Source organism: Anneissia japonica, unplaced genomic scaffold, assembly GCF_011630105.1.
Source record: "Anneissia japonica isolate Jap-2015-1 unplaced genomic scaffold, ASM1163010v1 scaffold288153_len396733_cov185, whole genome shotgun sequence".
In the NCBI taxonomy this organism is placed as follows: Eukaryota; Metazoa; Echinodermata; class Crinoidea; order Comatulida; family Comatulidae; genus Anneissia; species Anneissia japonica.
Window position 1 is genome coordinate 111,067 of NW_022705851.1, and position 13,755 is coordinate 124,821.

General features: G+C 34.4%; 1 protein-coding gene across 1 annotated transcript in view; it reads right to left on the reverse strand.

Moving 5' to 3' along the window:
- Positions 1-11,436: 11,436 nt before the first annotated feature.
- Positions 11,437-13,755, reverse strand: part of LOC117105930 — an 18,421-nt gene continuing 16,102 nt past the window's right edge. The window contains exon 2 of the mRNA XM_033247236.1: positions 11,437-12,547. Within this exon, the coding sequence (XP_033103127.1) occupies positions 11,995-12,513 (519 nt within the window). The 5' untranslated portion in view covers positions 12,514-12,547 and the 3' untranslated portion in view covers positions 11,437-11,994. The remainder of the gene's footprint in view (positions 12,548-13,755) is intronic.

Genomic DNA, 13,755 nt, shown 5'->3' on the forward strand with positions numbered 1-13,755 from the left:
CGTTTATGTACGTACAGTATCAGTTATAATATATAGGCCTATATTTATTTCTAGCAATGTGTCTGAACAGGGTAGCAAGTACCTTTAAACAATCTTTCTAACAGTATAAATAACTAGGCCCATTATACTACTAAAACGAAGGATAAAAATAAACACTTAAAAATCGTAAAATGCAGGATAACATGCAGAATTGAAAGTCAGCAAGTATGACCTAATTACTATCGGCGGTGATGTAAGATGTTTTCAAGGATAAGTAACGTCTTCAGTGTCATTTCATCGAACTATTCTTGGTAATACACTACAAACAAGCTTACCTATTTCGCTAGTTAAAACTATCGCTTAATTGCGATCTAGAATCGTTACGAGACCACAAATGTGAGAACGCCTCAACAGAAGTCGAAATAAGTGGCTACATCCAACTCCTTGATCCGATACAGGCAACAAAATTGCTTATTGGGGTAATTTACACAATTTATTTCTGATAAACTCAGTCTCACTCAAACAATAAACGGTACGAAAATGATACAAAGTACTGGCAGGTTAAATCCTGGCGACTGAGGCCACTTCCTCTTTCCTCTGTAAAAACATACTGGGATAGATTTGCCAAAGCCACGGCTACGGCGTTATTGATACGGCCTAAGCCACGGCTACTGCCGCAATTTGTATCGTCCTCTCCGTCACATGGGCCACATCCTACGTTTTACAGCGAACTACAGCAGATTATTGCTTTAATCGAAGCATAGCAATAAATGTGAGCTTAGGCCTAGTCATAAGGTCTCCAGTATATAATATTTAAGATTTTTTTTTGTTTTGGTGGGGGAGGGGGTGGCGAGGGTCGTTATTTAGGCACATGGGCTAAGGATTGTTACGAAGAAAATCACTGTCCTTCTCTTAGGTGTCCCTTTCACAAAACATAATAGAGACAAGATGCTTTGCACATATTAAGTCTCATTATGAGGGGAATGGAATTGTTTTGGTTGTGAGAAAAGGTCTCGCATGATTTGAACCTAGACTCTAGTATTGAAAAGCAAGCATCTTACAGTAACCACTCCATTAACATTGCAGGATTTGAACCCAGGATCCTAACCACCAAGCTTTTCAACTCCACTCAAGGTGAAAGAAAAAACGAAAACGACCAGGACGATATTTTTATAATTAAAAATTAGGCCTAATAATACACTGGAGTGCATTTCCATTCTGTACTACGGTGTAAGAGATGATAAATAGGCCTATCTACGGTAGGCCGGAATAGAACTTTCATTAAATTGGCTTCTTTGAAAGCGCGTATCAATCTCAACGCATGACATTTATATATCTACAAGTGATAGATGGTCGTATAAAATATAGAAACGTGCGTTCGCCGGGGTCAAAGGAGTATTTAAACTCGAATATGCAATTTCATTGTAGTAAATAAATACAGTCACGGTCATATCCACAAATTAGAAGATTCAAACTCTGTTATTATGCCGAAAATGATAACGGCCATTTTTATTATAATTATTCATAACAATAAAAATTAAAAAGTAATGATAATGATCCGAAATAGGTTTCAATAAGCAAATATAATAATAATATTACTTATAACACGTCAGGTAGGGCAAACATCATTTCGTAAATATTAATATTAATAATAATAATAATAATAATGATAAAAATCATTGATAATAAAAATCAATGATAATGAAAATGCAATGCTAGTAATAATACTGTGGGTAGGCACTATGCTGTTCTACACACCAACAACATCTATGAAAAAGAAATACGAAATGTTGTTACACGGTACATTTACAACTTGAGGGTTTTGTTTCACTATCGACAGTTAAAGTCTGCACATAATATAATGTGTAGAACTTCTCTTTTGGGACACCCTTAAAGGGGACACTTCTTTGGATACAAATTGATGGGAAGTGTAGGCCTATATAACCGTTAATACGGAATGGAGGAGTCATTTTGACCCTAAGTATAGGTGATCTGACAATATAGTGCAGTAAAACACATAAATACATATGTAAAAACCTACTGTATTTCACGCAAATGTTTGGTCCGTCTCGTCAGGTGTAGTACGATCGTCGCGTCGGAAAATATATCCTTTATTTTTTAGCCATATGCTACTTATAAAGGGCAATCCTTCCATCATTATCCAGATTCCGCTGATATTCAGGTTACACTTACAGTGGAGGATTTAGAGAGGGAGAGAGGGAGTGATGGGCATACCCCTCCCCCTCATTTTTCTACAGAAAATTACCATTCTAGATGCATAAATTTATTAACATTGTAGACAAAAACAATAGTTGAATAATCAAATAGACCATTGTAAGTAGTAAAAATCGATCAAATACAAACTTAAATTAACGAAGGTACCATTGCAAGAACGAAGGCAATTTGTCCTTTCTACCCCTTGGTTTTCATACAATCGCTACACGCTATCACTGATAGCTTTCGGTGATGCTGATTGGTCAGTCGGAATTGGGGCGCCTTCCTGATTTGCGTCGGAGATTGGTACACAATACTCTACAAGGATTGTACTGAAAACACTGTAGCGAAAGTGTAGCAATTTTAAGGAAACTAGGCTGACCCTCGCTTCGCTCTCACAATTATTCCCTTCCATTTTTTAAACAGCTCCGCCCCTGGTAGGCATAATAGGATACGGTATTGTAGGCTACAGCTTAAAGATATCGTCGTCTCAAAACGACCAGAGTTCTACGACATATCTATTTAAGCTCGGTTTGCATAGAATCGCTCACCCTATTGGCGACAGTCGCCGACAGTCGGGAAGGTTGAACCTGGTTAAACTTTGCCGAATGCGTTGTAAACGAATCAGGATGCATTGCTAGCTGGCCTGACGCAATCGGGAAGGCACCCCGATTCTTTTGCAACGCAATCGGCAAAGTTGAACCCGGTTCTGTCGCCAATAGGGTGAGCGATTCTATGAAAACCGAGCTTTTAAAGGTACAGCCACACTATGTCATGTTACGAACCCGTGCTCGCTACAATTTACGACTTAGAGGTACCGTTTCAATACGTGTTACAGCTGTGTGTAGGCCTACATTGGCGATTTACACGACACACAGCTTGATGTAACGTATCGTTACGACACATTTACAGTAGCGTGCGCAATAACACTTACACTCGTCTCACTCCAACAACAATTCTAGAAACGCGCGCACAGAATGATTAACAACTTTAAAGGTAACGTACCATTACACTCGTACTTGGCCTACACTACTTTGAATCCTAACTGAGAGAGAGTGCGTGTATATTCACGAGTCCAAGTTGAAGATGTTTTACTGCCAATTACAGCTAATTGTAGCACGAGAAAAGTAAACAAGCATTTAGATGATTAATTAATTTAATTTAAGCGACGCTTATATATACGTCGGTATGTTTTGCGACAGCCGCTTTAAGTGTATTATGTGTTTATTTGGTTTCGACGGCAATTCAAGAAGGCAATGTTCAAATTGCAATTTTCAAAGCCTAAACATTAGATTGATTGCACCTCAAAATCGATCAACTTAAAGTAGATAGGCATACGTTGTCTGCTTAGTTTTTTTTTTAGCTTGCCATATTATATAGATATATTATTTATATTTTTTCATTTCAGAGGGCCCCTGGAAATCAACGCCTTCAAATTAAGCTGTAAGGTTAACCCTCAGGTTGAAATAGAAAAAATAGAAACATAAAGATAATATACAGTGGTACCTACAAAAATATTGGAAAATTTCAGTTCTCTCTTTAATAGATTACATTGTGAGTTCGTCGGTGGGCAATATAAGCGGGCCCTGTGGCATTTCCCATACTTCTTTGTGGGATTTGTTGCCGTCGATATGCTTTTCCAAAGCACAATGCTTCTCAATCCGAAGGAATTATGAACTAATCAACTTATCTTGGTCGGGAATTCAGTAGGCCCTAGATCAATCATTGCTGATATTACTACTAAATATAGCTTTCAAATAAGGTAGTCGAAATACCTTATTAGGTTTTTTGCACATGATTTGCGAAGTCAGCGATTCAGCTGCTGTTGTAGAAATAGGCCTCCCTACTGCCACGTCAATCAAACGGTTTTCATTTTTTAATTCTCCATAGTTAAAAATACATTTCACGGGATATGAATAGCGTATAAATTTCAACTTGTAACTGAAATGAGAACAGCCAATAAGAGCCGGCATGAAGGAATGTCTCAAAGTAGGCACTGTACATTTACTATTAGTAATATACATCATTTATTAGGTTAATAGTGTGTTACATACTTAGTATCACTGAAATTTCTACTGTATTTTCCTTTTTTCCTATAGGCCTAAGAGGGTTGGGTTGCAACGTGGTTAAGATGGTTGCCTTCCAACTCCAGTTCCTGGGCCTTGTAATGAGACTTATAATAAGTAGCATCTTTGCGTATGTTGTCTTGTGAAAGGGATTTCCCTATGGCAACAACTTTGCCATAAATAATTTTATGGCCACTAAAATGATTTAGTATTCATTAATATGAAATTATAGAATGTATTGAGCAGATGGAAACATAGACCTATATAAAATTAACATCAACATATAAAATAAATTCATATTAAACAAATATGAATCATTCAATGTCAATTCTTCTCCGTGATTTGAGCGAAATGAATTTTAGAAAAGCCAAAAAGTCAAAATAAAAAGCATAACACAATGTTACTGTTTATTTGTTGTAGTCTACCTAACTACACGCGGGAACACCAGAGCCCTGGAGAATTTCTTGTTATTAATGCAGCCGAACCTGTCTAAACGATGTAGTAAGCGTTAAAATGCATGGTGCTACCACCTTAATTCCAACAAGCTTTAATAATACGTATTGGAATGGCTTACTTTTTATAGGCCTTGAGATGCAAGTAGATTTTAAAGTGTTCATCTAATAATATGAATAATTTAAATGGTAAATTCAATCCTACCGAATGATAAATTCAATGTTATAATTGATTTTCTCAAGATCTTACCATACAATAATATATCTATCTTCGTAGATAGTAGTATGATAAATTCAAGGATAATCCTAATAGATATTTATGTAATAATTAACCATGAATTGTTTCCTGTACCATTGTATTCATTTCAAATAAGGACACATTAACATACCGATTTATTGATGAGTTAGAAATCCGTGGGTTTAAATAGACATCGATCATCTTAAAAGAGAAGCGAGCTAGTATCTACATGTCCAATCAGACGTTATAGCAAGTACCACGTGACTGCTAAAATGTGTCATGAATGAAGTTATGCAGAATAACGAGAGTAACGAAAATGTCTCAGCAGTTTAGAATAACAATAAGTTACCAATAACTCTTGGATATACAATATTTGTATTGTTTGCATTTGATGATCACCTGCTGTAGATTAGCATAGAGCCGACCAGGTTGACTAACTGCACTGTTGTAAATCCATCGACCGACTCAAGACTACTACCGGTACTAAACATGAAAGAATGCCTGTACTGATTACGTTGAATAATAATAATAATGAATTAATTAAAACGAAGATAATAATAACCGTTTCCCACTATTTAATCAGTCTCTTTCATTGCCATACATCCCTTCTTCCTACTTGTCACACTCATTCTCCATCTACCTTTAATTCTTTATTTTCTTTTCTCCTTTTTATTACAATCATCCTGTTCTTCACTTCTGCATTTTGTCCATCCACTTGCTCTGTTGTCCTTCCTTTCTTTTAACACCTAATTTCTTTTACTCTTGTGTCTTCACCTGCCACCCCACCCCCACATTCTTTTGTTTGGCCCTTCTGTTTCAGCATCATGTTTTACTCTCCTTCTCCTGAATCCTATTCTTCTGCTGTGACTTTGGAAACTGTGTTGTAATTATGATACTATGTTTTTAAAATAAGAAATGAAACCAAATCACTTTCGCAGTAGACCTTTCAAGTATCGCTGTAAAGGTCAGTCTTTCATTGGCAGACAGACGAGAGATTGCTGACACACAAAGAGAGTCTAGAGGAGAAGCAAGTTAAGCCAGTCACTGGCTGCGTTCGACGGTCGTCGGCTGACGCGATTCTATGGAGAAACGTGACACCACGACGCGCGCGCAACGTTCTCTGACTGCCACCGACAATTCCGTCGTGTGCACTCACAGAGAGAGGAGTTGGATTCGTCGTGCGACGATCGTACGACGCAGCGAGCCCCCGGCTTTACTCTACGAGTCCACACCTCGAGCGCTTTGACACTTCGGTAAGCGCCTATAATTAATCCAACTACATTACATTACATTGCAGTAAATGATAACAGGGATCCAAACAGACCGACTACCTAGTGCCTGTGCCTCCGTCCATGAGGTGCTAGACTAAAATCCTAGGTGGGGCTAAAAGGGAGAGATTTATGGTTTAGAGTGGTACCTTAAAAATTGTACTTTTAAACACAACATTAGCCTATAAGAACGGCATTCGAAAAACACTAGGCCTATTATGTAGTACAAATGTAGTACACATGATCTTATGTTCCCTCCATTCACCACAAAACAACCTAATTCGAGCGTTCCACTACAGATTAAGGTGATTAAATAATTGGTAATAACTATACTGGTAACAACTTTTTATAAATTATCAATAACAACATGAATAAATTAACACATTGTGTGAGGAGCTGCGGCGCCAATGCTCTACTTGCATCTTCAACCAATGAAATCGCCAACCAATGAAATTACATTCACGGTCGGCGGGTACAATCCATGACAAGCGTATTTCATTGTTGTCTTGGATTTAAGACCAATCTAGATTTAGTTGGATCAAATGTTGCAAAAAAAACAAAAAAAAAAAAACAAAAAAAAAACAACAAAACAACAACAAAAAACAACGTTTTCTAATTAGAAAGTCATCCACTACTAGATGAAGCTACTGCAAGCTTTACACATGTAATATTTGGTGCATAGACTTTTAGACTTAATAGAATCAGTTGTTTTCACATCAACTTGTCACGCAACTTAACATAATGACGCATAGCGACGTATATTGGCAATCTAGTATCAACATCTCTCTTCATCTGGTCTTAAGAATACGGATGTAATTGTTTGAGAAGTAGTTAAATTTATACCTGTGCACTATCATTTCAAATAGGTGAAATGTGTTCCTAGACCGAGAGTGTTTGCATTAATCTCAAGTCAAGTAGTATCGTGATTGCGTTTCATGTTTAATTCATTACATCAATCTCCAAATAAACTTAGACATCCAATATGACAAATTTAACGCAAGAAAGGATAAATACTTTAGTCGGAATTGGTTGGCCTTACACAAATTTCGTTTAATTATTCCCAGCAAATAACGGTATATTTATAGGCAGTGCGATATATTGGTTGATAAGTTTGAGAGTGTGTTTATAAATAAGTAACAAAAACCAATTACTGGTTAGCCTGTAATTTAAATATCAGCAAATCGTCAATTTACTCGCTTTCCAAGGCTTTAGAGAAATACCGACTATTATGTATAGGCCTAATAATTATGGGTTAGGCCCTAGGCCTAAAGTACCAACAGCTGAAACACTCACTTCATAGGCGCACACATTATTTTAATGTCAGCGGGCGCTTCTATATAGAGCACATACCCCTCACCACAGATAATGCCATGCCGGTAACTCGTAATACTTAATATTTTCAAATGGTAGAAAACAGGTGAATAATGTATCATTATTTCTGTCACTTTCGACGTCACAACAAATTTCACCGCAAGCTAGCTACATACGACTCGGGATACAACTATTTGAGAATTGTAGAAAAAGGACTATCCAGGGGAGTAAATTTCAAATTTCAATTTCAAATTTATTTCGGGTTAAAATTACAATCAAAATTACAATAAAAAGACAATAAAAACAGAAACAAAACAAAGAGTGCTGCCAACCCAGGATAACCAAATGTACACAAAAGTGTCACTATCATGTGGCTCTCCAAGGCAGCACTCAACACACAGAAAACAATACAAAAGATAAAATATATATCATTTAGAAAAATAAAATATTAAATATTAAATATTAAAAGATTGTAATATAAAATATTTTTGCAAGGGATCTCATAATAAAGGCCTTCCAGGGGAGTAAAGGGTTTCTGGCACCCGCAGCAAGCATGGAAATGGCGCCCCTTCCCAGTTCGAAGGTTCTTTCTTCTAAGCTTGTTGTTGTGATTGTTAATCAATAAAAAAAGACTAATCAATATTGTAATAATTTAATACGGCCTATTTATAATTTTTGTCGAGGCTCATTTTAACTTCTCCTCAGTTTGCCACGCGCCCCGGGCAAATTTCCCTGTTCTGCCCTCCTGTAGTTACACCTCTGGACCTATCATCAAACTGGTTTTCATATAAGCATTAATCAATCGCGATTGTATGAATCTCTTTGTGTTATTCGTTTCTGACCCGTTTATTAATTGAAAGTATATTTATCATCATCCAGACTGTCATCATCCTAAAAATGATCATATCCCCTTCAAGGAAATGCACATGGCGCTTGTGAGAAAAAAAAGAACAAAAAGTGGGCATGCAATAGTTACCTAAAAAATTATATAAATAATAGTATAATAATAATAATCAACATCTATACAGCGCCTAGTGTTTCACAATTTCGAGGCGCTTAACATCAACATAATAAAAAATGAACATAAAAACAAAATATAATCATAATAACGAAACAATAAACAATTCTAGAATAAAAAGAATCACCACTTTGTAAAAAACAAAAAAAAAACAAAAAAAAAAACAGTAATGATTTCGGTCTACTACCACTATGCAAAACGCAACGATATTAGGCATAATATGTCATTCATATCATTAACTTGGTGTAATAACAAAAGATTAACACAACTATTAAGATGTAAATGTTTCTATTTTATTAAAAATATCCCATCAGAGGGTTAATTGCCATTACTACAGCAAACTGATCTGTACATGCTATAGTATCATATCTATATAGGCCTAAATCTATTCTAATTTAATAGGAAACATGAATGATATTCCTAATTTTTCAAGACGTGACGTCCTCGTTGACAGGTTGTTTGAGAATCTTGATTGCGTTGACGATTTTCTCTTTATAGATCTTCTTGGAATGAAGTTCGCTACATCTTGTTTTGTAGTCCACAATTTGCTTCTAAAGGTCATCGACTTCTTTCATTTTCTCCTGGCCTACCTTCTTTAATTTCTCGACAAACCTATTTTGTTTCATGAGATCATTTCAAACAAGTTTACCTTTTCGGTAACGTGTGCAACTTTAGCCTCCAGTTCTTCAAATAGCTAGTTTTTCGTTCATGTTTCTCCACCAGAGAAATTTGTTCTTTCTCCAGTGTTGTAATCTGAAGGAGTTCATTTTCTGCCGCTTCATTAGCCTCCGAAACTTCTTGCTGAAACACTTTTAACTGTTTCTCGTTGTGTGCGATTTCAGCTGACTTAAGATAATCATTTAGCTAACTAATGTTACAGGTAAATAGGCAAAACTCTCAATTGCCTCCTACGCATTTTTCTTTAAAAGAGATTTGGTATCTTTATACTTTTCTAATAAGGTAAATGCATGTTGTCTAAATTAGTGTTGTATTATTTATTTATTTTTTCTATTTTCTGATCCTCTTGACTAAGGTTTATTCAAGCATTGATTTCATAGACTAAATGATGTTACACAAACTTTCCAAAATTAGGTTTAGCACAATTTCTATTAGGGCAACTTCTTAGATGCTAACATCGCCAGTACATGTAACTTATTACCACAATTATTTGTCGGCAGGTTCATTAGTTCACCCTTTTAAGCATCACTAGGACACTTAGGCATATATATATATATTCCAGTAAGAGAGGAAAGAGTCCTCAAAAGAACTAAATATATAAACCAGCAGTCTAATATATTTGGCTATACAGAAAAAAACCACAAAACAATCTATTTCGAATATGTGACTGAACCTAGCAGGTTTAGATATTAAAAACAATTTGCAAATATAAATTACTGTATTAAATTGATAAAACTCTGTTACATCTTAAATTGAAAAAACCCAATTAAAAACACTTTTAAAGTTTAGAAAAATATATCATTAATCCTAACTTTAAATTTACTATAATTTGATAAAAAAAAAAAAAAAAAAAAAAAACAACAACAACAACAAAAACAAAAAACAAAACACTGACCTCCACGACTTCTTTTAAATGGATTTGAAAAAAAAACAACTCTTCACTTTTAAAGGCTTACTAGCTCGAGTTAAGAAATACATCAGTATGGTTTTTATGTATTTGATTTTATTTAATTTTTAAATCAATTTTATTTTCAAGCATTGATTTCTGGAATATCAATCAATCAGTAATGATTTAGATAGCGCCAATATCCACGACAGAATGCAATGTTCTATGGCAATGGTATTACTCAAAGTTCACATTAACTACTGATGTTTAATTAACAATGCTTGTAAGAATATGAAAAACAAAATACATGTGTGTTAAAAATACTCAGAATGAGATGCAATAATGCTACACGAGGGCATGAATTTAAACTTGCTAAACCAACTGGGTACAACACGCTATGTAACAGTGTAACCGTTTTGATGCTAAAGTCATCAATACATCATCATGAAATTCAATACAAACCCTCGTCAGCAGCTCATCAGTTAACACTTTTAAGCGTCTCTACGACATTCACATAAACTCCATTAAGAGTCTGTTCGAGTAATAACTCCTTGTTTTTCTTTTGCTTAAAATAAGTAATTAAGGTAATCATATCCTGGTGAAAATGAAGCCAATTTGTCATGTATGTTTTTTCGGGTTTTTTTTATGTCTAAAACTATGTCACAGCAGTCTAACTATATTTGGTTATATTTATTAAATAAATTTTGAAAGCATTTGGCGTAATTACTGGTGTGACTCTTCGGACTCCTAACCTTACAACTTACAACTTATTGGGTGTGGGTATAAATTGAGGTTGAGTTCGAGGGGAGGGTGTCAAATTCAAAAAATGTCTCGCTGTTCAATTCGCTTGTGTCTATTGGCAAGATAAGACAAATAAAAGAAAATATAAAAATAGATTAGAAAAATATTAAACTTCTTACATATATCTGCTTACACCAGAATATGTCAAAACTTCAGAAAAAAAAAATCTCATTGACAATTAACGTCAAAGCAAACATGGTAAAAATTTGTGATAAGCACTAGTAGTAAGTAAGTCCAGGTAGTAAGTTTCGTAGCTAGGATCGCGACTAACAAGGTATTGTGCATTGTCTTGTATTCTGCAAGTAGCATTTACATTGTTTAAATACACGCTCACTATGGAAACATGTACACGCTAACCATGAAAATGTACTGGTTGTGCATCTTTCTGATTTAAGGATTTCCATAGTTACCAATTACCAAACATTAAAAAAAGAGAAATACAAAAACTGGTGTTTTGTAAAAGATATAAAGCAGAATAAATACCTAACAATAGCTGTGTTGATTTTTAAAACATTATTTAACAACAACAACAACAATAATAATAATAATAATAATAATAATAATAATAATAATAATAATAATAATAATAATAATAATAATAATAATAATAAAGATGTTGGTTGAAATGTATCAACGTCCTTCTACAACTTGGTAGATGTACAGCCCTTGATTCGTACATTTTGACTGGTTTCAAAATAACAACCTCAAACACTGGGGGCGTAGTTTTCTATGTACATGTACTTCCCAAACTGTCATACACTGTATTAAGAATAATTGAAACACATTGATTTTCTGTAATATTAATAGTGCTTTTTGCTGCTTCTAAGATTGTAAAGTCAAACCCACTGGCAAGCCATCAATAACGATTTTATAGCAATCCCTCAACCAGGGTTCAAATAAGAGGAACACACATTATTATAGATGTCGGTTTTGCCATTTATTTAAAATATCCCATTCAATGGGTCATTATGCCTACCAATTGCCATTAATAAAATATTGATAATCTGTGTATATAATAAAAATGCCAATATAAATGAAATATGGTAACATTCTAAAGATACCTATAAATAAATGCATAACTATTCAAAACATAGGGCAAGAAGGGGTGTCCAAATCGTCGACAGGTATATCAAGACTCTTGAGTGAGTTAATTATTTTTTCTTTATGAGTCTTCTTGGAATGAAGTTCTTCGCTGCATTTTGCTTTGTAGTCGACAATTTGCGTCTTAAGATCGTCGACTTCTTTCATTTTCTCTTTGCCCACCTTCTTTAATCTCTCGATAAACTTCTTTTGTTTCATGAGATCATCTTCAAACAAGATCAACTTTTCGGTAACGTGTGCAACTTCAGCCTCCAGTTCTTCGAATAGCTGGATTTTTCGTTCATGTTTCTCCACCAGAGATGTTTGTTCTTTCTCCAGTGTTGTAATCTGAAGTTGTTCATTTTCTGCCGCTTCATTATCCTCTGAAACTTCTTTTTTATACACTTTTAACTGTTTCTCGTTGTGTGCGATTTCAGCTGTGACTGATCGAGTTTCATGGGCAGTATGTGCATTCCACTTGGAAGATGGAATTGTCAACCAATGCGATCCAGTCAGAGACATGGTAACGGAAGAAGCAGAAATTTTATTCCGTTGTCTGTGAAAAAATGATTATCATGCATCATTACAACAAAAATATACAGTTACTATGGAATACAATGTACCGTATAGGATGAGTTATTTTTCCGACATTTAGCTAACCACTTGCATCAATCTTTAAATCATATCACTCGAGGTCACATTTAATTGATACCGTACAAAACGCTTAATAATAATTGAAAACTATTGTTTATGTTGGAGACATCAATTTACGGAACTATGGACGTACAAAAGCAATTGACGGAAGCTCATCAGTGAACAATTTTAAGCATCATTATTACATTAAAAAATTCCATTAGTTTTTTCACTAAAGTAACCACTTAAGGTAATCGTATTCTAGATTAAATGACGGCAATGTGGCTTTAAAGGTTTTGAAAGTATGAAACTATGACCTATAGACCAGACTAGCTTAATAAAATTAAAGAAATAGTTATTTCGAATTTTGGGAGAAGAAATTTTAAGTTACTTACATATATCTACTGACACCAGAATACGTAAAAACTTTAGAAATAAGCTCATTGACAAACAGCGTCAATGTAAACATAATAAAAGTTGTGATAAATACTCAGGTGAATGAAGGTAAGTATTGCTTGTTTGCAATCGAAGTTTATAAGGAATACAATAGGTCAACACTGTCTTGTACGCGTTATGGAAACCAATACGCAATTACCATGGTTTTTAATATGCGCTTGTTGCGCATACTCTATGGAAACCAGTACGCGATAACCCTGGTTATAATAATATGCGCTTGTTGCGCATAGTACAGATTCTGATTTTCCTTAACAACCTATCATAAAAAATTGAGATACTTTTACAATATTATTACAAAACACCAATATATATTATAGTGACAATACATACATAGATATCTTTAATATTAAAAATAAAAAAAATTGTAAAAGATTAGCCTAGAGCGTTACTATTCATTTAAAAATGTTTGGTTTTATAGAAGATTTGTACACCGAACTTTCTACTAATGCAACAGAATATAAAATGTATGCATGGACTCACTATATTTTTTGTTCTCTTTTGTGGGAGTTACACCCACTTTTATTTTTTTCTCTTTTCTTAGTTTATTAACAATTTTTTTTTACACATGAAATAATGACATAATGGTAATTATAAAGGCCATTGAATAATAATAATAATAGTGATATTAATAATAATAATAATAATAATAATAATAATAATAATAATAATGATGAT